The sequence below is a fragment of the Genypterus blacodes genome, unplaced genomic scaffold (genome assembly GCF_046128005.1).
Source record: "Genypterus blacodes isolate CSIRO-AG114 ecotype Tasmania unplaced genomic scaffold, CSIRO-AGI_Gbla_v1 ptg000098l_1, whole genome shotgun sequence".
In the NCBI taxonomy this organism is placed as follows: domain Eukaryota; kingdom Metazoa; phylum Chordata; class Actinopteri; order Ophidiiformes; family Ophidiidae; genus Genypterus; species Genypterus blacodes.
In genome coordinates, this window is record NW_027466902.1 from 1,203,960 (window position 1) to 1,231,115 (window position 27,156).

General features: G+C 44.7%; 1 protein-coding gene across 2 annotated transcripts in view; it reads left to right on the forward strand.

Annotated features, from left to right (window-relative positions):
- The window catches only part of mid2 (midline 2), a 67,975-nt gene that overhangs the window by 30,445 nt on the left and 10,374 nt on the right, over positions 1–27,156 (forward strand). Inside the window, exons 3-9 of one of the 2 annotated variants that reach the window (XM_076159632.1) lie at positions 8,377–8,442; positions 9,580–9,675; positions 15,739–15,846; positions 18,979–19,127; positions 20,152–20,279; positions 20,598–20,741; positions 25,428–25,589. In XM_076159632.1, the coding sequence (XP_076015747.1) occupies positions 8,377–8,442; positions 9,580–9,675; positions 15,739–15,846; positions 18,979–19,127; positions 20,152–20,279; positions 20,598–20,741; positions 25,428–25,589 (853 nt within the window). The remainder of the gene's footprint in view (positions 1–8,376; positions 8,443–9,579; positions 9,676–15,738; positions 15,847–18,978; positions 19,128–20,151; positions 20,280–20,597; positions 20,742–25,427; positions 25,590–27,156) is intronic. The other variant, XM_076159633.1, reaches the window with a different exon arrangement.

Genomic DNA, 27,156 nt, shown 5'->3' on the forward strand with positions numbered 1-27,156 from the left:
AGGTGGCATCTATAGTGTGACAGCTGCATCCCACTGCAAATTCCAATAAACCGGAACTAGTCCTCTATTCGTTATCGGTAGATGAGAAATCCCTGCGGAGAGAGAGTGAGAAACATACACAAACCAGCTGAAACAAAGAAATCCCAGCAATTCCAATGTTTGTCAAGCGCACGTAAAGTGCAACGGTCCTGCGTGCCCTGTGTCAGTCACAAGTGAGGTTACGCGGCATTTCACTTTGCCAAAAGCGATTTGCCACAACACTGTCAATGGCTCTCAAAGCTGAGGGGCTGTGATGAGAAACTCGGAAACTGTCATGTCAGTTACTCACCGAGTCGTCACAGGCAAGGCTGCACACACCAGCTCGGAAATCCCTGGATCTCAGGAGAATAACCTGCCGAATGTTCTCTGCCAGTGTTTCAAAATGTTCCCGAGACTTAAGTTTTACGCTTTTAAGGGTAAAATCTAAGAGGAGACATAAAACTTAAGAAATACAGTATGACAGAATACAAGGTAACAGCTTTGGAAATGTCTCAGAATATGACATTTTCTCACTCTAACATTTAGAAATCATATCAACACTTGATATGACATCACTTCATTGTCAAACAAGTCAGTGATCATTTGTCAATTCCAAATTTCTGCTCGCTCCACTTTCCCCTTTCTTTGCTGGGTTGATTCCCCCTCTGTCTCTCTCAGTGTGGTCGTCATGACACTTTAAGGCTCAAGGGCACCACACACACACACACACACACACACACTGCTGCGTCTGTCTCTTTTACAAGCCTGGTCGTTTTAATCAGGATTACAATGATTAAGTAACAGAAATGAAATTAGATTTGTGCAGCAAACGGAAATTGAATCGCTTTTGGCTCCTGTAGCAGAATATTATTACGCTTATGCACACGTCGGTATTGTTTACAGATGCACGACTTCTGCGCTTCATCTCGGGTTTTTTGCTGCCCGATCGGTCGTCTTAACAAACTCCTCCCGCAGCAGCAATCACTCGTCCCTGCGTGTCAAGCCGCACTTCTCATTACGCCGTGTTATTTGTGTGCAGATCTGTGCATAAACTCTTTTTTTCAGTTTAATCACACACTTAATGTAGCATGAAGTCGCAGCCAAATCAATCGCCTCGCATTGTTCCACTGTGCATCCCTCAAAGATTTGTAAATTCATGATATTTCTGTTGATAATCTGTTAATTGAACAAACATACTTTGTCTTTCACACATCTTGCATTCTTAACGTGTGGCTGCTTGCTTCATCATTCATGTTAATTTAACACAGGGAATATTTTAAAGAGACGGGAGCTTATTCTGAACTAGATTAATATCACTCTTTTCATGGTATTTGCTTCTGAGACCAAATAAGCTGAAAATCATAGCTGTGCTTGGTGGAGATGACATCGATATTTTTCATTACACAAATGACTCAGGGGTTTCAGAAACAAACATGGAGCCCAAACAACAGCCTCTGGGTTCCCATCAGTCAGAATGACTTAGGAGCAACACATTGCTCTCGCTGTTATTGCATTTTAGCAAATAAGGCAAAATGAATAACCATGTCATATGAATATACCAACCAGCCTCCCGCCGGATAATTGCATTACATCCAATGAAATGTAAGCGCGTGCTGCTCGTCTGTCTGCCTGGTTTACTCTGACTGTTCTTTTACTCTTACTCCTTTTTGTCTGCTTTTGCATGCAAGGGGGGCTAAGCAGGGATTGTGGCCAAATTAATTTGTGAGTATTAGAACTATTTGCAATGGACTAATCAGCAGGAGAAGGAGTTAGTCAAGTCTGCTGCGCTGTAGGCTGCTCTGTGCTGGTGCGGTGGGAGGTACACACAGAGGACAGGTGTTCGCTGACAAATGACGCGCATGCTGCCTAATAAGTTTGCCCGTGTTCCGACTCACACGCTGCCGCATCTGCTACCAACTCCAAATCTTCCAAAAATCGAGGCAACAAGCAGGCAGACCTTTTATTGTGGCGCTTGTTTGAAGCCAGACAGGTGAGAGATTGAAAAAGCCTCTAATGCATACAAATGAGGTGTAATACAGCATGAGCATCGACCTGATCAAGGGGGGGGGGAACATGAAGAATAAGTCACGCAGAGCAGAGTACCAGCTCAATTGTGCGTACCAAGGCTGAAATTTGGAGGCGTCTGTGGGATCGTTTGGTCTCGACCTTTTTAAAGAGGATAAAATGGAGGAACTGAGCTTGGTGGAGACTCAACACGAGACACTGTTCATAAGCAGAGTTGAAAGGAATGAGAGGGTTTAGGAAGGTTGGTGATGTTCTCTTCAGGATGTAGGACTTGACCTTGGTATGATCCAGTGGAAAGTCGAAAAGTGGAGTGACATTTTGGCTTTTTTCCCTGGTTAAAGAGCGGCGGCAGGGTTCGAGCGTACACCCTGGCAGACCTGCAAGTGAGGCTTTGCCGTAGTCGATGCATGAGATTACAGGCAAGGAGAACTAGCAAGGGCTTTCTCCTTATTGTGTCTTTGAACCCTAAGTGCCCTTCCTCGTTTCAGTGAAGAAAAACATAAAAAGCATAAATTCCTTGCCTCACTTTAAAACAGGCATTTCACCTCACAGCAGCACATGTTTTGGGGCAATTTTGCTTCAAGCTAAGCAGGGGATTCACCCTGTTCTTCTTCTGTTTACCGCCATCCTATTCTTGTTCTGTCTCTGAGTCACCCACTCAAGCACAGGCAGACGCACAGAACGATGTTGGGGAAAGATTCTACAACATTATACTACTTTAATCCTTACCACCAAATGATGACAACATTCACTTACATCCACCTTCTCTCAGCCTGCCATGTGTAATTCCACTTTAGACTGTGATTTCCTACTTTTTCCAGAAGGCTGTCCAGTAACCTGCTGTGAAACCAGTCAGGTTGCCCACTTTACAGGCGTTGAAGGATTTGCAGTTGCAGCCATGCTTCTGCTCAAAGCTAATTCTGCTTTTTGTGGCTGCATTGATTTCTGGACTTCTGAAGCCCCTATCAGTGGGAAAAATGCTGTGTTGACCTTTTTCTACAATCAATTTCTTCTGTAAGATTTATCAACATGAGACGAAAATGGCTTTAGAAAGAGGCAATAGTTCTTCCTTTGTGAAATCTCATAGTTATTGGTGTTTAGCTGGAAGTGCCGTAGAACTACGTTGTGCCTTGTGCTGGATTATTGTTATTATTAGACTTTTATTGTCTTTGCCTAATTCTCAGCAGGGATAACTAAGATTTGGCGGGCAGTATATTAGAATTAGTAAAAGGAGGTGTGTCATATTGCCATTTCATCTTTTCAATGTTGTACTGGAACAGAAGCATACCTGTGTCCCCTGTTTCTATTACCTTATCCTAGCAATACACTTAATCATGCGCATATTATTATTATTATATCATTATTATTATCATTATTTGTCACCATATATGTTGTTGTTCTATTCAAAACCGTGTTGTTGCTCTGACAAAGCTGCACTATCGTTCTTCCTCTGAACAAATCAGCCAAGCAGAGCCGCGACGGTAATGACTTTCCTAAAGAGTCGCAGTGGTCGGCCCTGAGAACGTTCCTTATCTAGGCCACAGCTCCTCACACCGGCCTAATGATATCATCGACTGTGGCTAGCTGGACGCAGATAACAAGAATTTGCTATGTGCAGCACAGCGTCTAACAAAAAAAAAAAGAAAAAAGATTTCCATTCATACCTGCTGATTTATGCTGTGGGTTCCAGTGTCAGGCAGATAGGAAGAGTTCATAAATCAGCCGAGAGATGAAGATTCCACATTGACAAGCTGCTCAAACAGATTGTCAAAGAGAGTGAGGGTTGGATTATTGAGACAGAAATATCGAGTGCATCTCAATGACATATCCTCTGTATTTATTTGAAACACAGATCGTGTGATGCTTATTATCCAGTGTTACCATCTATGTTGTCCGTTCTATTTTCAGTCATCGCTCATGCAGCTAGAACTCGCGGGTCTGTTTACTCTGTTCATGTGATCTCCACTCTGTTCTACTTAAGCTGAGCAGTGGAATTCCACTGCTTGAAATCAATACTGCATTGATCACGACACATTAGTGGAATTAGTGTAAACAGATAAAGCATCATAAGGAGCAATAGTGGAGAAACTAGTACAGTATAAGATACAGGACAATTGTGAACATTTGCAGTTAAAGAAAGAAGGTGAGTACTCAAATTGTCAGTTTTGAAATATGTTTTTTTAACAACGATTGTGTAGATTTTAGATTTTCATTAAAATAAGGAGTGACTTTGCATTAATCACAAATGTTATACAATGGGCCTTTTAACAAACAGCTTCTAAAGGCTTATGGATCACAGGAGAACACGTCCACCACACATGTAAGAAATCAATATTCGATTAAATTGAACAAACTAAAACACCTAAAAAAACTAAAACAAAACTTAAACTAAAACAAAACAAGTACATCCATAGTCTCCACCATCTACTAAACTGGTAATGACGATATTCCGGAGAGCATTTGTAGGCAGCATTGGAAGATTTTAGGATTTTGTGAAATTTAGTCACAATGGTTTGAAGACACTTTCCTCATTTCTTCATGTCATCTTTAACCTGCAGAATTCCCATCTCTTTGCATTCAAATATCACAACATTCCTCAGCCTGTAATCTAATATGGCTGACAGATGTGGGTTTACTTCATGTGCGCCTATTGCTGTAGGATTTTTATAATTCTTAACTCCCACTGTGCATTCTTCTTGTTTTAATGGCCTCGAGGTGATTTCGTCCCTGACCTAAGCCAATACTGGCAGGGCTGAAAGCAGACATTGATTTTTGCAAGTTTTGTTCCAAAAAAGCAATTGCCAGCTTGTGCTGGCTGATTTTTCCTTAATCATTCATCGTTCCCTTATAAATGTGCAGAGAACTTCTTTTTTTTTCATCCTAATTCCATCATGTGGGTAAAATTGGAATTATTATTGGATTTGCAGCCATTACATTTAAGGGGAGCTGATTGCTGGGAGAGGCTGAGTGTGGTGGGAGACTTTTTACCCTTTTCCCACATCCTTCTGCTGTTCTTGCCAAGAGACTTCATTGCGATTCCTCTGCCGAACTAAAAATAAAAGAAGCATCTTTCAGCTGTCTGTCATCTCCTCTCCCTGCTCCTCTTCTTCTTCTTCTTCTTCTCCTCTCCGTCATTTGCCACCCCTGCTGCTTTGAGATCCCTTTGAACATTCACGCCTGAAGGTCGCTGGAGTTTCAACATTTGTAGAACTGTTTCGGTGGACTTTATCCAGGAACTATACAGTACAACTTTGAATTGTTAATGCAGAGACTCTCTTTCCTTAAATGACCTCTCTTGGTTAATGAGTGATCATCATGCACGGTGAAACACAGTTTAAACTTTTGAGCTTCTTTTAAGCATCCCGGTCTCTCCCGTTAATTGGGACTCAGCCAGCGGGTTATGAGACAAGTGTGACTCGCCAATTGTCCTTCTGTGCTACCAATGCGCCGGCCTCTGTAGTGTTGCCCTATGGAATATTATACTCAGACAAAAAGCCTGTTTCCCAGAAGGCTTGTGTTACTGTCACATCCAGTGTCTGAAAAGCCTCTTGTTAACAACAGCTGTAAAGTGAGCCTGAGCGGCCTAAATTCTAAATCTTCTTTCTCTAGTTAAATCTCCTGTCCATTTCTCTCTCTCTCTCTCTCTCTCTCTCTCTCTCTCTCTCTCTCTCTCTCTCTCTCTCTCTCTCTCTCTCTCGCTCTCTGTCTTTATTTCTGTCGTGCATGGGGAAGATCTCAAATTAATTAAAAGAAGAACGACTTTGAAGTCAGACACTTGGCCTCCAGGCATTCTGTTTAATTTTTGTTGCAGCAGTGGAAGCTCTGTTGTTGTTGTTATGTTGTCCTAATGACCCAGAGATTAGCCACTGGACAATCTCACGCTGTTATAAAACAGCAGCAGCATTTCCCCCGGGGGCAAACCATCTTAATATTTCAAACAAAAAGAGCAGTCTGTCCAATGCGATGGGATTTTATAACACTTTTCTGAAGCTTGCGCTCTTGAACTTGAATTTGACCCGAGATAAAATCCATTTCATGTTCCTGTTGGAAAGTAACAATGACCTCATAGCCAAGCGTCGGGGTTTGTGGAAGCACCACATGACACTGTAATAGGATGAGTGTAGTTTCACTTCAGAAGCAGCCGGCAGCTGTCAGTAACTGACAGAAGCACTCAGGTCTGAACATGAGACACATTTGAAGAAATAAGATGAAAGCGTCTTGAGTGGACATTATAGATAGTAGTTTAATTTCCACGCCTCTTTGAATGCATCGAATTGTTAGCAGTGTTTGGATAGAGATTGACACTGATACACTTGACCCAGGACTTGAATGCACCAGGTCCAAATGGTCCTGGTCTGTTGCTGCAAGCGTGTGTGTTAATATGTCTTATACCCAAATGTATCAGCGTTGCTCACATGGTCATAATCACAGCTGAAAGAAAAGCTGCTCAGTAATTAGTTGTTTATTAGGATGGACCTTGTTTTGGATGAGGTATAATTATTATTATTTAGTTTCCGACTTTCCTTTGGACCCTGGCTCGTGTCTCTATTTTTGCAAATGTGTTTTTGTCTTGCATTTGTGCATTGGGGCGGACTTTTCCGAATGCTGAAGCTGTGAATAATTTGGAAAGGATTTCTGTTTTTCCGACCCAGTCCCTGTAGCTGCAGCAGCACAAATAGGAATCTGTCTCTTCTTTTTTTGGTCTCAAATTGGAAAATGTAAAATAACGAGACAGAGAAGCCCTTGCACACAATAAACTCCTGTCAGGGGGTCATGATGTAACCCAAGCTGATGGGCTGTCGGCAGCTCCAATTGTGACTTCTCAGAGACGGACAGAATAAGGTCTGAAGCAGCGAGAGGGGTAGAGCGAGGCGAGGGAGGAGAGAGAGAGAGAGAGAGAGTGAGGTCAGAGGAGGGAGGAGATGTAGAGGAGAGGGAGGATGACAGAAAAAGTGATAACATGGGGAAAGGAAGCGGCAGGGCTGAATTAAAGGCCTGACTTGAGCCACTCTGCCAAGCTGTCCCTCTCAGCACGACACTTGTGCCCGTTTCCATCCCATCAACCCCCCTCTGTCTCCGTCTCCGTCTCTGTCTCTGTCTCCGTCTCGCTCTCTCTGTCACTCTCATGACGCAGCACACCCAACGCCAAAACGAGTGAACGGATGATTATGATGTCATGCTAATGCCCTCATCCTGTGCCTCAAGCTACTAAGTGGTTATTACAGCGTGACTGTTATCTCCTCCTCCCTCCTTCATCCTCACATGTTTTCCTCTTATTCTGTTCTCCACTTCAGCCATTCCACTCCTCTTTCACTTCTCCTTTTAGCTCAGTCTCTCTCCATCATTTCCTCTGTCCTTAATGTATTTATCGTCTGGTTTGGTTGATAAATTGACAGGAACTAGTAGAAACCTCTCAGTTTCCAAAGCTGCTGTAATACGATTTTTGACTGTGACTCTCTCTCTCTCTCTCTCTCTCTCTCTCTCTCTCTCTCTCTCTCTCTCTCTCTCTCTCTGTCTCGCTCTCTCTCGCTCTCTCTCTCTCTCTCTCTCTCTCTCTCTCTCTCTCTCTCTCTCTCTCTCTCTCTCTCTCTCTCTCTCTCTCTCTCTCCATCTCCATCTTTGATGTCTGGGCATGCTGTAATGAGTTTGTTGTGGATGGTTGCACGGCTTCTTCCTTCTCTCTGCCTCTAATCCTGCCTGCCAGGATGAAGCCACATGACAACCTACTTATGGACAGCGACACACACACACACACACAGACACAGAGGGGGAGAGAGAGAGAGAGAGAGCACACATCCACATGTATACCTGGTCACTTTAAAGGCAGATACACAAAGAGCATGCACATAATCACCTACAAAGTGAATGAATGCATGTATTAATTGTCACGTATCTACTCACACACACACACACACATACACACACACTCACATCCTGGACATAGGTGTTGTGTCACTACTGTCTCGTGGGACGCAGCTGTGTTCTGATGTATTAATCATCTCTGCCTCCAGCTTGCAAATTAACGGCCCATCTGTCCCCTATTACTAATGTTCCACTTCAAACAACCTCCTTTGCACACACTCACACACGTATGCACGACTATGACTCGATGCCCGAACGCTGGCTCGCCCGACGTGACTCGAGTGTGCAACGGAGGTAGTGCCACACACACGTCTCGTTTGCTGTTTGTTTGAGACGTGCTGCTCCTGCACTGCTGTACATGAAGGTGGCTGCTGGTGTGTGATCCTGCCAGTAAGGTGTGTTTGTTTCTGTGTGTGTGTGTGTGTTTCTGTGTGTGTGGGTGCGTGCGTGTGTGCGTGCGTGCATTTGTAGGCTTATCAGGTGAGCCCGGGCAGAGTGTCAGATGCAGTAATGGAGGCTTCAAAGACGAGTGCTGCGGTGAGTTCCCCCCCCCCCCTCCCCTCGCTGCTTTTTAACACCCTCCTCTCCCTCGCCATCCTCCCCTCACCCCCCATCCGTACCGCTTCAACACACAGACATAGAAAGGCAAACAGGTAGACGACACCTTGATGGATTAGGTGGTCGTGGGGGTGGATAAGCAGGCAGACAGATCAATTATCGGGCCGCAAAAAAGTCTAATAGACGACGGGCAGAGGACATCAGGCTGAGTGACAGGCAGAGCGGGAGCGTGTTTGGAGGTGCTGCCTGACAGACAAGACAAAGGGAGTCAGACAGTCAGGCACGGACAGGTGCTCGTGCTGCTTTCACTTGCATGAGCCGAGCCCCTTCAAAACCGCCGCTTTGTGCCTCCGTCTCTGCAGCTGCGGTCGGCCGTTGTTTGGTAATGCCGGTTCTCGTCGCTGTCATCTTTGATTCGCTCCATTCATGGCTCGCCGCTCACTTGTTTTCATTAACATCTCATTGTACGTGTTTGCCTGCCAGTGTGAGTGTGCGTGTGTGTGTGATTTATTACCAACAGTCATCATTTAGGACTAATAATTATGTTTGTTTGATGATTGAAACCATCACAGAGGTTTGATTTTGATGTCCGTTCTCATGGCGCTATTCAGGGTTACATCATTATCTTGCTACAAAAGAAAAGAACTTTCTTCTATACAGTAGTTATTATCTCTCCAGTTCTAATGAGGTCACAAAAACATGCATCTGCAGACTGTCAGCTTACAGACGTTCTTGTGATTTGATCTGGCTGATAAACATTTTATAAGTGCATTGATGTTGAACTCGCCAAATATGGAGATGCGTGTTTTGATTAAGATGATCTGAGACAAAATTCATCAACCATTTTTTCGTCTGAACTTAAGAGTTAAGAGACTTGAGAGCCAATAAGACGCAGGAAACATTGGCAGTTAAAGAAAGAAGGTTATTTGGTGGTTCGACACATTTACTCATTCTGCTTTTGGTTTAAAAGTAAATATTAATGAAGGAAAGCATGTGGCTGTAAAGTCTCATACCAAAGCATCATAAAGCATGTCACGCTTTCTCCCATGAGCTATAGTCTAACGCGCAGTCTTGTCTCCTCCTCCTCCTCTCCGCTCCTTCCTCTTCTCACCACAGCAAACCCTGGAGAACAACCTGACCAACCTGGTGAAGAGGAACAGCGAGCTGGAGAACCAAATGGCCAAGCTGATCCAGATCTGCCAGCAGGTGGAGGTACGCTTCAGCTCGCAGTTCAGGCGCATTCTTACTTTCAGACGTGTAATACCTGAGGTCAGAGGTCAGGGTTGGCTTCTTGGCCTCTCCCCTGTGGATGTGTTGCGTGTGAGCATGTGTGTGTGTGTGTTTGTCCCCCACTTCACTTTGCCACCACATAAGTCAAGCTTTGGCACCTCTCAAAGTCTCACGTCTATCTCGTAAAAGTGAGACGCTGCTTTTAACTTTGGGTGTGTTTGATTTGATTGCAGACTAGAGTGGAGCTTTACTCGGCTATTTAATTTCCAACGCCGCCACCCGTCCAGGAAAATTTATGCTCCCGGGTCAAAGCAGATAAGATTATCAGTCAAACGGTATAAATCTTTGAATGTGGAAACTTTATTTCTCTTGTCACAAGCCAATAATGTTTCCCCCGGCTCACCCTGTTCAATTTTTGTGACACCCTGCGCCCAGGCGTCCTGGCCGGAACCTGCACCTGTCAGCAGAAAACCATTGCTCACCCTGTCAGCGTTGACCTCTACCGTTTTAGGCTCGCACTGTGATTAAATGGAGTTAGCGCGGTGAAACCAACTGGAGAGTCATAATGCTTCGCTGTCGAGTGCATCACTAACATTTACACAGACACACACACACACACACACACTTTGTCTTAACACGCTCCCTCCTTAATAACCGCAATCATTTCTCCGTGTTTTGACGTTAATGGCCGCAGAGGACAAACGCACTCCACCGCTGCCATCACTTCATTTCTTATTAACCAGGTCTGACTCCATTTTCTCAGAGTCACTCTGAGGGTCCACGAACGTAGCTAATGCAGTCGTTCAACCAATCGAATTAAACCAACACCGTGATTCATTAACTACGAGGCGCGCTGTAAAAAACTTTCTTTCTCTGCATACCAATGTGGAGTGTGTGCTCACAACAACAACAGCAGCAGCGGCGACAGCATCTCATCACTTATTCATCAAAATGAAATGAAAAGCGATGGCACACACACACAAACGCATACAAACGCACACGCTCCATTAACTGTTAAGCAAATTAATAAGAGAAACCATACATTTGCCCGCCCTAGTTTGCACTCTTCTCCCTTTAGTTAAGTCAATGTCAGAAGGCTGGTTGGGTGATTGACAGCAGGAGCGGAGCGGCGTGATGTTCTCTGGTTAATGTGCCAATAGAGGGAGGGAATGGAGGACAAATGAGAAGAAGGAAAGGGACAATGAAGGTGGATACATGGTAGAAAAGAGAGAGAAAGCTGAGATCTGGTGAAGTACAAGAATTCTTTGAAAGGGGTTTGAGTCCTGACCTGAATTCCTTCCCTCTTCCTCCCATATTGATGCAGGAAGGTGCGATATCAAACGCCGGCTGAATCGGCTTCCGGCGTGTCAGAGGTGCCGGCGTCTTCCCCCGGGGGGTTTACTTTGTGGAGTTACCTTTTCATCGGACACAATACATTCACTCGTGGCCGCACTGTTTCTCCACCCAGATGCCTGTTATTGATTTTGAACACGTGGGGCCTGATAACTTCCTGGATCAGGTGCAGCGTGCCTGATGCATGATGGCGTGATGGTGTGATGGCGTGATTCCTGGGCACTTTCTTGTAGCTAATATGGGGTTAGAACATGCCAAGGTTAGTCGATTAATGCCACTTAATGACGAAAATTAGTATTCACCTCCAATACACAGTTTAGTAAATGTTGACACTATGGCTGCCGCACCTGCGCTCTTTTTTACCCCAAAGCTTTTAAAAGAATAAACGTTTCATCGTGCTAAATTATCATATTATCTCCGTTTGTGCTGATTTGGGTTGATGTGCTCCTCTGTGCCTCCTGCACATTATCCCAGCTGGATATTCTCCCTCGCAACAATCAGCAGCTCTCTTTGATGCACACACACACACACACACACACACACACACACACACACGGGCTGTCATTTCCCTCCTCTGCAACAGTTCAACAGAGAACAGGACAATCATCTCCAAATCAATTCATTAGCAGCCTCATTATGCCACTCCTTTTATCCTCTTATTATTACGAGTCTGAGCCGCCGTGGACGTGTTTGACAGATTGCAGTCGCTCTCGGATGAGGAGCCGCTTCATTTGCCTTATTGCGTACATTTCAGAATAGACGTAATTATAGTCATCAAACAGGTTTTTTCTTCATCAAATGGACGTCATATGGGCGAGTCATTATATATTCTTATGTCCTTAATTAACTGAGACAAATCTGGTAAACATAATGTGATTTGCAGACTATATGTTATGCAGATTGCTTTCAAGCTTATCCGATGTCTGAATGGAACCCGGTTACATGGTTCTGTACCCGGAGCCCCTTTGTGTTCTGCCTTAGAGGGACAGAGGCCTGAAGTCTAGTTTCATACATGTCAAGCCAACAGGACCAGGTGAGGATAGTGTGAAATAGGAAGATTTCCCTTCTCTCATCTTCGTCTCCCTCTCTCTCTCCGCTCGCTCAGGTGTTTGGCCGCCTCACGCTGATGAAAGCTGAGATCAGTGCCGTGATTAGACTTGTTTGCTGGCAGCTCTTTAACGAGGACGAGCTCCTTAACAAAGCCCGGTGCCGACGCTGCCGAGCCGGACGACTTTATCTCACAGCGGGGTCGCGTCTGCCAGGGCGAAACCTAATTTGGAGAAATGGTTAAGGAAGCAGCTCAATATGTCCGACCTCTCGAATTGTGTTGCTACCTGGGAGAAAAATAAATTAGCTCAGCGTTAAAGCTGTGTGCACACGGAAATGTGTTTATGTTAGAACTGATATTAAAAAAAAGAAGACGAAGATAGTCTCCTTGGGTTTAGTGCTCAGATTTGTCCCTGATTAGCCATTTGCAGAGACTTGTTTGGGTTTATGTACACTGAACCTGCTCCTGCTGTGGGCAGAATGTGAATGGGCTGTAGCGCTGCCTCAGCCTGTGCATCGGGTCTTATCCTGCTTCTACCTTTTTCTTTTTTACCGGAGCATCAGAGAGATGAAACAGTCCACTTCCTTTTTTTTTGCAGTTAAATCCATTTGCATTTCCATTTGTAGATATGCTCTTCATATGCAGTCGGCAAGGACAGGAGTGCGGTGCGATAACGGCACAAGCAGAGATCCAACCCAGAACGGAATGTCATCACTTATTTGTCGATTTTTAACAGGAAGACACAACATGTTATTACAAATCATCATAACTTCCCTCTTCCCTTTTATGTGCTTTCCCTCGTGCAGTCATTCTTCCCTCTCAAAACCTCTTCATCAGCCCAAAAACACACACACATGGTCACACACTCTAATCTGTGGCGTGATCAAGGATTATGTAACTTTATGTTTGCGGCTTCTGATGAAAATGAAAAGGGGGGGGGGGGTGGAAACAATTTCAAACAAATTAAATGTACCGTGAAATGAATAGAATAAATCTAGTTTGCTTATAAAAGCTCAAACAAACACTGTGCCAACCTATAAGGTCAGTCAAATTCATCGCCCATGGAGCTGTTCCAATAATCACCACTTTGTGACAGAATATTCGTGATATATGAGTCACGGTTAAATTTTTCCCCTCTGTTGCACCCATAAAGCCAATCTCCCTGGTTTGAGAGCCAGGTGCCACTTGGGTGCTGTAAATCTCTGGGAATTACCCCGACAGTGTGTGTGGACAGCATCAAATTAAAGCTGGGCAGACTGAATCCCTCTATCTGTTTTGCAGAGATGGTGGATGGAAGGAAGAAGAGGAGGAAGAGGAGGAGGTGGAGGAGGGGTGGGCAGGAGAGGAGAAATTGAATTGGTCCGGGAGGAGGAGGACGAGGTGTGTGCGGAATGGGAACCAGTCCGAGTCAGGAGAGAGACGCGAGGGAGAGCAAGAGAAGAAAAGAGGACAGGAGGCAGGACAGGATGTGAGGGGAATGAGCACGGAATTGCTTCAAGATGGCTGATGGTCAGTGTCAGCGAGAGGTTAACAGCCGTTCAGAACCTGGAACAGTCCGCAGTTAGTTTGAGAAAAAGGAGCTGCGTCGGGCCGGACTCGGTCATTTTGACTCAGTGTCCAGCTGTCTGTCCACGTTTGTCCACATGATGAACTACAGTGCAGTTATAGTGATCAGGAAACAGCTCTGATCTGATAAAAGAGAAAACACTATTATAAATCATTATTATTAATCATCATTATGAAATGAATGAATTGATTGGAATAAATCTGCAGCTTCACTAAACATTGTAATTTATTCAGCTGGTGTATTGTTGAATCACATTATCGGACAAAATTTATGCCCATAATTACACATTTTAACTGCTGCCATTACCCTCATGGATAAACCTGTGCAGATGGATGACATGTGGTGAGGCCTTTTTGTTGTTGTTGTTGTTGTTGTTGCATATCCACTGTGATATACAATGCACTTGACTGATTTTAGACACCTCCTGCTTTTCTATTCCTCCTATTATTCACCGCAGATTCTTATTGTTATTGCTGATCCCATCACATCGTCTGATATTTTCCTAAAGCTTGTTTTCTTTTCTGCATTTTGGCGTCATGAAATAAAGTTTGGATGACACCGACTGGCACACTTAAATGTCAGATGCGTATTAGAATGAATGCACCGCAGAGAAGATAAGCACAAAGAAAGTGGATGAATGCGATAAGATCTGACAAATCTTCTTGGCTTAGTTGTTAGCGAGCTCTGTAGGAAATGATAATCTCTATTAGTTTGCTAAATATTGTCATCAGCATCGTTATCAAACTTAAGCCTTAGATCATTTGAAAGATGATTTTATTACACTTTCTGGCAGTATAAGCTACGGCAGCAGTCTGACTGATTCCAAGCGTTTTCCTTTACGGAAAACTTGATTGACAGTTAAGCAGGGGTTCAATCTTGCCGGAGCTTGTTTCTCGCACAACTCCGACAACAGCGCCGCGCTTTAACACGCGGCTGGCACAGCGATGTCAAGCGAATCTGCGAGGGAGCGTGATGAATGGGCAGGAGCGCTGTAGGTGACGGTGTTTGTGCAGCAGGTTGAGGATGATAATGTCAGCAGGAGAGGAGGAGGAGGAGGAGGAGGAGGAGAAGGATGGAGTTGAAAGAGGAAGAGGGTGGGAGATTAAGATTGTCTCTAAATCTGTTGCCAAGTAGCTCAGCTGTTATTGAGTTGTGATCCTGGGCGACTGCATTTATCCTGTTTAATTAGTAACCTGCAGTCACACGGTGGCTCCTTGTAGAATGGAGCGAGTGTGTGCAGGCATGTGTGGGTGTGTTTGAGTAATGAAGCTTAAGTGATCCGCGCGTTGTAATGAGCTTTGCTGAGTGATGAGTGTTTTTGCTGTTAGTACTTTGATAGTTCACAGCGTGAAAGAGAGTCGACACATTGTGTAATTTCAAGATTACTCGCATTTTTGTGATGTGTAATCTCGTGATATATTCGATGGAAAGAAATACGGGAAGGAAATCCACTAGGAGTGAAGCAAAATGCTGCAGGACTGGATTGTCACGGTGAAGTGGAGTGAAGTGTAACAGAGCAGACTTCATTTCACTCGCCACATATGGTCGTAACCCCTGGGTAGCGACTGAAGGAATGAGAGATCACACAAACAAAAAGTCAAATGTGATCTCTCATCAAAGGGCCGATACTCATTAAGACGTCTGCGGGTCGTTTCTCACATTTGCCCTGAATTTGCACTTATTTTGTGTGAATCAGAGGATTTCATTCTAGAACTTTAATTTGTTGAAGATTTCCTCACAGTCCTTGTGGAGATTCAGTGAGTTCGCCACGTTCATTTGTCTGACATGATCTCCATGACATCACAACTTAGATAACTCCGCAAACACCCACATACTGAAGTTTGAGGTTTGTGTACTAAATGAATAAATTAGTGTCTACAAAAGCTTGAATAAGGTGATCTTTTGAATTAAGCATGAACACAAACACATCCCATTTCTCGTGCATAATGAACGATCCATGTTCACGGAATTTCAATGAACTTTGCCTCAGCATCTTCCGGCCTTTTAATGTTAAATAACAGAGCAGCAGCGTTCATGAGCTCCAATGTTTCATGTATGTACATATGTGTGTCTCCAGGTGAACACGGCCATGCATGAAGCCAAGCTGGTGGAGGAGTGTGATGAGCTGGTGGAGATCATCCGCCAGAGGAAGCAGATCATCGCTGTGAAGATCAAGGAGTCCAAGGTAGATTCCCAGCATGCCTCCGCGCTCGCTGCATCCCAAATACGTGTTTGTTTGTCGTGGTGCCGGTCAGGGGAACGAGCACGGCTGGGGCAGCTGTGTCTGCTGCATTGATTTGTCCTTGTATGTGCCTGTAGCTGCCTGCTTGTTTACTCGAACGCACAACGCTGCAGGAGAAACAGAAAAGCAGCTGTCCTCCCACATGCAGGCAACCAAACCTCAGAAATAACACAAGGCGCTCAGAACCTTCATCTGTAAAGTCCAACACTTGCTGTATTCATCCAATATGTGTGTGTCAACATGCGCATGTGTGTATGGGTGGTTTGTCTGTCCTTGAGATGCTAAATCCTCCACAACCAGAGGTGAAAGTGAAGGTTCTAAGTGAATGTGGAAGATTCTCTACGTCAGTGAAATAGGCTTTGTTGAGAGAAGAGGGATTTCCAAACACTCAACGCTGAACTGACATAGACGTGTGTGTGTGTGTGTGTGTGTGTGTGTGTGTGTGTGTCAGTGTGTGAGTGGTGGACGTGTGTCAGATTGTGTCGGCATCGAGTGTGAGGCTTCCACACGTGCGTCTGTGTGTCTGTGTAACGTCGGCAGAAAACAGAGGGGTGAAACAAGGCGACAGGCAGGTGAAACACAGGAGGAGCGCTTGATGGACGTCAGCTTGCAGTGGAGCTTGCAGTGTTCATGTCTGAGGCTGTGCAGTGGTCAAGATGAAATCAAACGCACCTTAAGTCACTCGAGTGAGAAGGAAGGAAGCAAGGATCAAGGAGAGGGAAAGTAAAGGAATACAGTGCTTAACAGGATTATACAGTTTGATCGCTGTGAGCAGAGCCTCTCTCTCCCTTTCTCTCTCTCTTTCTCTCTACCTCTCTCCCTCTCTTCCCCCCTCTCATTCTTTCCCATTTTCTTTCCCCCTCTCTCTCCCTCTCTCTCTCCTCCTTCTCTCTCCCCCTCTCCCTCTCTCTCCCTGTCTCTCTCTCCCCCTTATCTCGCTCTCTTTCTCTCTCCCTCTCTTTCTCTCTCCCTCTATCTCCCTTTCTCTCTCTCCCTCTCTCAGTTTTTTCCCCCAAAATGGTTAATTTTCCATCTAAAACCCCCTTTATGTTTCACAATCAATGTCGTCCTGGGTTTATGTTAACAGGCTGACAGCTGAGCGTAAAGACTCACATTTTCGCTTTACAGTGAGAAATAAAAGATTTAACGAACGCGACGCAGCTTTAGAGGAAAGTTACCGCCCTTAGTTCACGACCCCACAGAGCGTCGAAGAACACACTAAAACACAGACTGGCGGGCAATGAAATATTTAAACCATGATTAAATAAGCTGTTTTTATTGCAGCTTTAGTTGAGACGGACTTTACCGAGCGAGATGCGCAGACACACACACACACGCACATACACAGAGGAGGGGAGATTCATGCAGGCTACAGCTTGGACTTCCCTGTCTTCCCTCTGATGTCTCTTATCTCTCTCTCTCTCTGTATTATGGGCGTTACTTTGACACGATTTGGGCAGATTTTCAACAAATCTTCCACTCACTCTCTTGTCTGATTGTTCTTCTAACCAAGACTGCGTGTCAAAGGACGGCTCACATGTCAGCAGCCTCAGCAGAACAGCAGCTCAATCTATTGAAACTTGAAATCCTCAGATTACCGACAGCTTTTGATTACTGCCTTGTTATTGTTCCACATTTCTAATTTAGGTAATTCCAGCCCAGCATGCGGAATTATGTGAAAATATAAGAAGAGTAATCCTTTAGAGACTTTAGAGACGAGTCCTGAAAGCAGACTGGAGCTGCAGCACTTTTCCTGGTTTGACATTTAGAAGTTCACTATCATTTGATTTGATCTTATAAGCGCGGCTCTGTGTTTGATTCCGCCGCTCGCATTAAGTCGTCCGTCTCCGGGCTCGAATGCCGCTTGTGCTTTTTCAGATTTCACTCAAGTCGTTTCATTTGTATGAGCAGGATATGAGCGGTAATGAAGATAAATCGATGAGTTCAGTTTCAAAGAGCCTGTGTGTGTGTGTGTGTGTGTGTGTGTGTGTGTATGTGTGTGTATGTGTGTGTGTGTGTGTATGTGTGTGTGTGTGTGTGTCTGTGTCTGTGTGTGTGTGTGTGTGTGTGTCTGTGGATGACGCAGGTTGAAGAAGCACATGTGTAGTCTGACTGACATCTGAAATACGTGGTGATGAAGACGGATTAGCACACACACACACACACACTCACACAGAACAATGGATCCTCTGGTCAGGTTAAGGACGACGCATCCTGCAAAAACAGCAGTTTCCAGAACATTTTCCAAAATCTTTCCCTCGGTGTGTCTTGCATTAGACACACACACTCACACACACACACACACTTGCACGTGTTTACCCCAGAGTAGCATTCCTGTCTTTCTCTGTCTGGTCTTGATAGCAGCTGACAATAGGACATGTGTTCATCACCTCCACCCTTCCGTTACGCAACACACACACACACACACACACACACACACACACCGTACATAAGCGCACCATGGAAACAACGAGCCGATGGCCTCTCTCCATCTCACCGACCCCAACCTCTCGCCTTTCTGCCGTCTACTTTCACTTCCTGTCTACACGTGTTTTCCTGCCTGCGCCTATACATGCGTGTGCATCCGCCTGTGCGTTTGTTTCTACAGCATTCCATTTCTGCCTAGAGTAGCATATATATGAACTAGTATATATTCACACCCCCTCTTTCATCAAGATCCACACATAAACTTTGGTAATGTCTTTAGTTCATTAATTGTAGAGACTTCAAACTTTCCACCAGCAACAGTAAAGTTGATAAATATCCTGATGCATCCATTATTCCTCCAACTCTCTCTCATGTTCCCAGGCACTTTTTTGCTGACTTCGAAGCAGAATAACCTGAGGGGACTATTAGCAATGCTGATTCTGTTTTATGGAACTGTTGGAGACATTGGTAGATTAGATTGTTATAATGATGAATGCCTTCGCGCTGAACCGGACCAGGGAGGCGTGGCCTGTTGGAGGTGGCGGAGGGAGGAAGCAACACAAGCAGATACAAAGTTTGCTTGAAGACAAACAAACCATAAATGCATCTTATCGTGTGTGTGTGTGTGTGTGTGTGTGTGTGTGTTAGGTGATGAAACTACGTAAGCTGGCCCAGCAGATCGCCAACTGCCGCCAGTGTCTGGAGCGTTCCAGCGCCCTCATCACCCAGGCTGAGCAGAGCCTGAAGGAGAACGACCACGCCCGCTTTCTCCAGACCGCCCGCAATGTGGCCGAGAGGTGGGCAACACGCACACACACACACACCCACCCACACACTCACACACACACACACACACACACACACACACACACACACACACACACACACACACACACACACACACAGGTCGGAGAAAGTGACCTAACAGCCTCCGCCCAGCGACTACGGATGGCTTGTTGTCCTTTCTAGGTATACAAACTGTTACCACAGATTCCACAGAAGTGAAGAAACACTCACACTCAGTTTGCTCCCAGGAGCAGAAGCTCAATCTCAATCTCTGTCGTGCTTCCTGCAGACGGAATTGTGCAGGAAAAGGGGGAAAAAAAGGATTACAAGTCGACATGGCAGCTAATTTGAGAGTTCAGTCCAGTATCAGAGTTTGGAGCAAAGCCGTCCACCTTAAATCAAGATCTTCAGCTCAGCGTCCTTCATCATTCAGACTCTTTGCACTTCTTCATAACTCTGTCATCCCCTCCTCTTCCTCTCCCTCCCTCTTCCTCTGTCTGACCCATCCATTCTAAGCCGGGAGATTTTCAGCCTCAGCAGTTGGAAGGACAATCTGTGCACATTCTCTTTTTGGCCCCGGCCTGCGCTGCGTTCCAACACCTGGCCCAGCTCTTTATTGATGGACCAGTTTTGCTTCACTGGAGAACAGAAATTTTTCAAGGACTTGCCTTTTGGTCGGCCTGTAAACCTGCCAGCCTGCGGTTCAGACTGGCTACTGTCACGGGACCAAAGTTTCCACAGAGCCTTCCCTGACAGACGTGGAATCAGTGTGTGTGTGTGTGTGTGTGTGTGTGTGTGTGTGTGTGAGTGTGTGTGTGTGTGTGTGTGTGTGTGTGTGTGTGTGTGTGTGTGTGTGTGTGATCGGTTCTTTGAAAGCAGTGTACAATTCATGAATGCCAATTAATTATAAACAATTATAAAAGACATTCTCTCTCTCTTTCTCCCTCCACCTTCCTTTGTCCTCCATTCCTCCGCCCCCTCCACCCACCTCCTGACATTTGCTTTCCCCGCTCACCAATCACTGCTGCTTTTTAGGGTAGCCATGGCGACCGCCTCCTCCCAGGTGTTAATTCCTGATGTCAACCTTAACGAAGCATTTGACAACTTTGCCCTGGACTTTTCCCGGGAGAAGAAGATACTGGAAGGACTAGATTACTTAACAGGTAGGAGCTGTTTGTTTACTCTGTGTGTTGTCATGTTTTGACGAGATACAAAATTCCACTCAGGCTTATCGAAGTAATTTGCTAATTCCTTACTCCCACGTTGCTCTGGTCTATTTTATACAGTTTAATAGCATCAGAAGGCTGTAAAAACCCAACACATACACCGAGAAACCATGGTAACCTTGAGGTGACGCATTTTATTTTGAAAAAAGTAGTTCCATAGTATTAACACAAGCAGGTTGGGGATGACTGCACTGCTGCCCACACGGTGGATTTGTTTTCAGTGTGAATGGTGTTGTTGTGTCCCCCCACACACAGCTCCCACCCCGCCGTCCATAAGAGACGAGCTGTGCACCGCCTCCCACGACACCATCACCGTCCACTGGACGTCGGAGGACGAGTTCAGCGTCACCTCCTACGAGCTGCAGTACACCATCTACACGGGCCAAACTAATTTCATCAGTAAGTCCGCACCGGTGAACACACACATAGAAGCATGAGGAATCAAAACTGTAGATCAGAATCAGGGGGTAAACAAGATCGTGTTTGTGTGTTGTCATCTTACAGACACACACACACACACACACACAAAGAATTCATATTGCCAATATTTTGTACTCACCCGTGTTATATAACCTACATTTTTTTGTCCCGCTTCAGTCTTTGTTGTCCTCCATACTTGTATTTATAAATAGAGCTCTGTTATCAAGACTGCTGGTTGTAAAAATAGGACATATAGTTTGTATCACCAGGGGACGCTTCTTCTTCTTCTTCTTCTTGTTTTTGCATTTTTAAAGCAGTTTGAACATCCTACAAGGACAAAAGGGGAGAATGTAGAATCACTGCCAATCTGCTCTCAGCCTGCTGTATTTCTTGTTAAGGTGGTGAGATTATGAAGATTTGGATAGTTTGGATGTATTTTAATAGAGTGACTGAAGGAGGGCGTGTTGGATCGGAGAGTCTGCCAAACGCTTTCTCACACTCGTTTGTGGATGTCCGTGTGTAACGCTGCTGTGGCGAGGGACTCCAATCCTACTAGCACTTATTTTGTTAAAAATGAATTTGTTAGACTGCAATTTTGAACTGAATAGGACAACAAATTGGATTCTGTCTGATGATTGTGTTATTTTGGTCTGGACATTTGGAATGGAGTGTCCTTTTCATTGTAGTGAGGAACAGAAGGATTGGCAACATGATTACAGTTACTATTTGTTGGAAGTCCGGAATAGAATTAGTAACGCCATCTGGTGGCTGACACTTGAGTCCAACAGACTTGAGGACTTGGTTGTGTGGGGAATTACCCCGCTGATACACAAACAAAGACCCACAGCAACAGTGCAGTACTTCCTGGACTGTAATGTGGAAACATCCTGACTCGGGATGAACCAAGTGGACCCATGAAGACCTCTAGAGTCTAGAGTAACACGACCGTCCGCTGGGAAAGAAACGCTTAGCTTGATGCAAACAGAGTGGACTATTTGCACATTCCAACACCACAGAGGTGAAAAGTTAACAAAAAGTTTGTAGATGAGGTGAAGGAAGGTGAGGAAGGGAGAGTTTAAAGTTGCTATGGATGGAAAGTTGTGAGAGAACAGATGAGAAACAGAGGGTGTGGATAATGGCTACCTGCAGGGAGGGGGATCCCACTAACGGATGTGAGGAGGATAATGTGCACACACACACACACGCACACACACACAGACTTGTGCATATCTCCTTCCCTTCCCTCTTTGATCCATTTCATCTCCTCTCCTTTGTGCACCGTGACATTTCTCCATCTCACCAGTCGCGGCTCAAGTGCCTCAGCCATTTGAGGCACAGGGGTATATTTCAGCTTCGATAGACCGAGCGACTCAGATATTCAGCTGTGTGTGCAGCCACAGAGTCCTCAGAGAGTCGCAGGAGAAACTGAGAAAGAGAGAAACCCATTTAGCCTGAAACGCCACTTGAGTTTTTACCACTGTATTTGTCTCCAACTTTCCAAGCGGTTAAATGCTCCCACTTGAGAGCCATCTCTTTCTCTCTCTCTCTCTCTCTCTCTCTCTCTCTCTCTCTCTCTCTCTCTCTCTCTCTCTCTCTCTCTCTCTCTCTCTCTCTCTCTCTCTCTCTCTCTCCCTCACGCGGTATCATCCTCAGCCCTATCCCCCTATGAGAAGCGTGAGAGGGTTTCAAGGCCTTGTGAACCCTCTGAAGCATCGTACAAGCACAGCAGCAGAAAATAGAATCAGCGAGCGAAAGCAAATACCGCAGAGAAATGTAAGCAATGTAATAGCCAGGCAGAGAAAAGGCAGCTTGTACTGTAACTGCATGTACGTATCTAACTGCGCTTCATCAGGCAATAACCCATTCCTACCTTTTTCCAACTAAACATCCACTCGTTCACTTCATTTGTTCGTTTGTTTATGTATTCTGCTCGCACATGATTGGCAGTTAATATTCTATTCACTCGCATTCCGGATGATTCTTATATTCTTTTCGATGAGGCCGCAGTCGGATTTTTTCATTGTGTGTCAGCTTTTGTTTTCGAACGCCAATGCCTGCAGGGAAGCTCCAGATAAAGACAGAATAGCAAAAGTGCAATGGAGGAAGTGATTCACTGATCTACAAAGAAACAACGTGATCCGTCTTCCGTTTAGACCTTGGTTCAGTCACAGTGGTGCTTTTGATGTCGCTGTTACGTCCCTAATTAATCAAATGCTACACGCTAATAGTTTCATCAATAAGATAGCACTAACAGCTAATGATGGCCTCCAGAGATGTGTCCCTGATGCAGATTTAATTTAATGCTGAATATGCTTTGTGGGCTTTTCTGTCACATCTTGTATAGTTTAAACATGGCTAATGAATTGCAACCATAGCTCCCTGTTTGTGAAACACATAAGCAGCCATAACAACACAGGCACTGATATGTCAGGACTGTGTGTTTGTCGGCTTGTTTAAGAGTTTCCCCGCCAGTGACAACAAAGTGATTATAAAGATTTGATTGGAAATCCCCAGTATGATGTCGTCTCATAGCTATAACCTTAATGGCGTCACCTCTGCCTGCTGATTCCGATTGGCACGTTTGTCTTTCAAGCGCATTCTTCGGAACTGGCCTGGGTTGAGGTTTTAAGATGATGATCACAGATGAGAAGCAGAATCCCAGCGGGCGTCAGGAGAGCGTTTCTAAAACGCGTCGCTCTTTGTGTCTTGATTGTGTGTGTGTGTGTGTGTGTGTGTGTGTGTGTGTGTGTGTGTGTCCCAAGGAATCTGCAGGGTTTTCTCTTTGTGGCAAGATTTAATTCATCTGTTTAATGAAAGGGCCGTGAGGTTTGTGTCATCGCTGAAAACTCATCAGAGGCAACGAGGCCAGCAACACACGCACTCACACACACAGACACACACACACACACACACCAACGCACAGCATAAGCTTCCAGAATAGATGAATAGAGAAGTGCCGGTTCACACAAAACCACACATACACACTGTCACTATTAACGCCGCATTGCATTATTGGAGACAGACCCCTCTTCCGCTCCCATGACACATTTTGTTTCTATTCCATTTTCATCTGTCTGCATCACCAACTGTATACACACACACACACACACACACACACACACACACACACACACACACACTTGTATCTGGATGCAAGACTCATCTCGCTCTATTTGCTCTCCGCTTCAGGTTTCTTCCTCTTTCTTCACTTTCACTTACTCATCCACTTGGCTTTGAAGTCACCAGTGTGAGCCAAAGCAGCAGAGTCAGGGAGCCCCCTTCCCTCCACCGGTGCCAGTGTGTGCCAGCGTACGGCTGTGTACTGACCTAATTTGATCTAAGGAAAAAAGGAAAGGAGGCGTGGAGATCAAAAAGCTTTAAAATGGAATGCAGCATGAAGTTTCTGTCTGCTGTCTCTGAAAGACCATCACAACATTATATCTTCCTTTCTTTTCGACAAATGCGGCCTGACAAGTGGATTTGCGTAATCTTTCATGTAGATAGTGAATGTACATTTGAGATTGCAGGCTGGTATGACGCACACACACTCTTCCCTGAGAGAGGATAGATCACGCTCAAGTTTTTTAGTTGTCTCAGTTGCTCGTGAAACTCAACATTCCAGTAAAGACTCCGACTTTCACTCTTTAAGTGCGCCCTCCTCCTCCTCATCCTCCTCATCCTCCTCATCCTCCTCTCATTCATACTTAAAAATGGCTCCCTTTTAAAGGCCTTATTTGCGTTCTGTGAAGTATTTATATTTACAAGCAGACTCTCAGCTATTACTTATGTATGCTGTTGCCATCTTGCTCAATGATTTATGACGCATCTTTGCCAGAAGGGACACGGCACGGCCTTAAGAGCTCTTTCACATTTCACACAGTGACAATTCTACAGAGGCACACGGGAAAGATGATACATTGACTCCATTAACTGTACACAGATAAACCTCAGATCTAATCTTACTACCAGATTCTATTTTTATTTTGTGTTTATTTGAGTGTATTCTACATTTTCTGAAGGTTGAAGTTGATTTCAGAATGGTTCAAAGCCATAAACAGCATTTTGAGTCAAACATCCAGTAGGTGTAAATGTGTAAATTCAGTTCGCTACGATCCTTTTCCAAACCTTCAGCTGAGAGTTTTACTTGAACTCTCACAGCGGGTGCTACAGCTCACACACACACTGATGCGTGTGCGTTTGAAGGTTGCCACAGAGCGAAACCAGCCATCACTAATCCTCTACTGAGAGTGTTTGGATTAAAGCACCCACCAAATGGGGTCACATTACAAGAACATCGCCACAGTTTCCATACATTTGAACACGTCTGATGCGTATCACACTCTTTTTCCCCCCGAGGCACTCACCACAGACACTGTGGCATCACACTGTGTAAACACCTTGTTCTTAACAGGATATAGATTCAGCTTAGTGAGCACACCAAGTGGCCCCGGGGCAAGCATGCCATTATACATCTGATGGGAAGGTAATGGGATGGATCAGCATGTTAGCATTAATGTTGAAGCACATCTACTGTCAGTTGTGTTATATCTCAGTGTGTGTTGTTGTTGTTTTTCACACGTCCTGTAGAGATTTTGTTACTTAAACCAAAAGCACTCTTTGGTTACTCATGCTCTCTGCCTGTGTGTGTGTCTGTGCCTCTGCCAGGTTTGTACAACTCAGCGGACAGCTGGATGATTGTACCGAACATCAAGCAGAACCATTACACAGTGCACGGCCTGCAGAGTGGCACCCGCTATATCTTCTTTGTCAAGGCGATAAACCAGGCGGGGAGCCGCAACAGCGAGCCGGCCCGCCTCAAAACCAACAGTAAGTACCCGTGCGCCCGTGTGGCAGCTGAGCCTACTTTTCTGTGAACATTTACAAGGCTTGTTACTCTCACTTTTGATGCTCTGTACAATTTAAGAACCACATGCTGTCTTCTGTTTATATCATGTGTGCAATCAGAGGCAGAGTTATGGGATTAGATATCAGATTTTGATTTGAGATGCTTTGGTTTCCATCCTGGTTGTTTAACGTCTGGACAGAGGGCAGCAAAGTTTTTCAGAATTAATTGTTAGAAGCACCTGAAACAACTGATTCACTGTTTTTCCCATTTAGTGATTCACAGGACTGTGATTTTAGTAAATAATTACCTTTAGTCATTTCATCTGTCTCACTATATATATTTTACAGAATGAGAACAATGAATCAAGATGATTTGTAGACACCCTGTTGCCAAAGTGAACACAGTATAGTATAACAGTATAGTTTCATTCAGTATTGTTAAGTTTTATATTCCCTGAGATGGCTGGTGTTAAACTGAACAGACGCACATTTGCCAGGATTGTACTGACTGATGTGAATGTCGTCTTATTATTAGTCAGGCTTTATAAGGTACCGGGTCAACTTTGAAATAAAAGATTCTCCTATCAATAATTTAGCTCGGGCCCTTAGGCTCATCGCAATAATTCTACTCTGAATGTAAAAACAGCCATTATGCATTTAAAGATTTAGGTCAGTCAGAAGGACATAGAAGCATAATGTGTGTGTTCAGCTCCGCACGTCATCATAGGAAACTTTTCAGCCAGCGGAGTAGATCTGTAGCAAAGTGAGAGTACAGGCACATTGTGTAACTTAATAGAGTTTGAATCAAATTAATTTTTCTGTTCACGTTGATTCATTTGAAAGACGCTTTTGTGCCTTTTGAGTACACGTGGCTTTTACGTGTTCAAACACCACCAGCGACTCTTTTGAGACTCTTAACTTCACTGACCCTCATATGACTCATGTGACCGGGCGACTCACCCCTCAGAGACCTGAAGAAGCCAGTTGGGTGGTTGGCAAAATGACTTCCAGACTAAACAAGTCCGGTAACCTTGGACTACTTCTGGCCTGCATTCTTGGACTCGAGGGTGGAAGAGCTTTTTCACTCTGTTCTGACATTTTCCTCGTGCTTTATACACATCTCTTATGTCATCATCCTCTTTTCTTTCCCTATCAATAAAGTGTATTGGCTTCTAAGAAATGGCAAACACAATACGTGACATTTACGTCTCACTCTCTATCTCTAAGCGCGAATCGATGCCTGTTGTAGTCTTTTCCAGGAAGAGCCTGTATAATGCAGACGTCTCAAGTGCCAAAACACATAAGCTGTGGATCGTTTTATGAGCTGCCGGAGTATTGATGTCCTCTTTTCTTCCCAAATCACAGTTGTTTATCAGAGTAGGGAGGGAGGTTTCGATGTTAAAGACTTAGCTGTGTTATAGAAAGATAGACCTCTCCGTCTCTACGTCATTTTCCACTCAAGGTGTTTGTAATATCTTATCCTTTGACGTACTGGTGTGACCTCAGGGATGAAAGAAGCCCATTGTGTTGGATTGCACCGACTTGTACC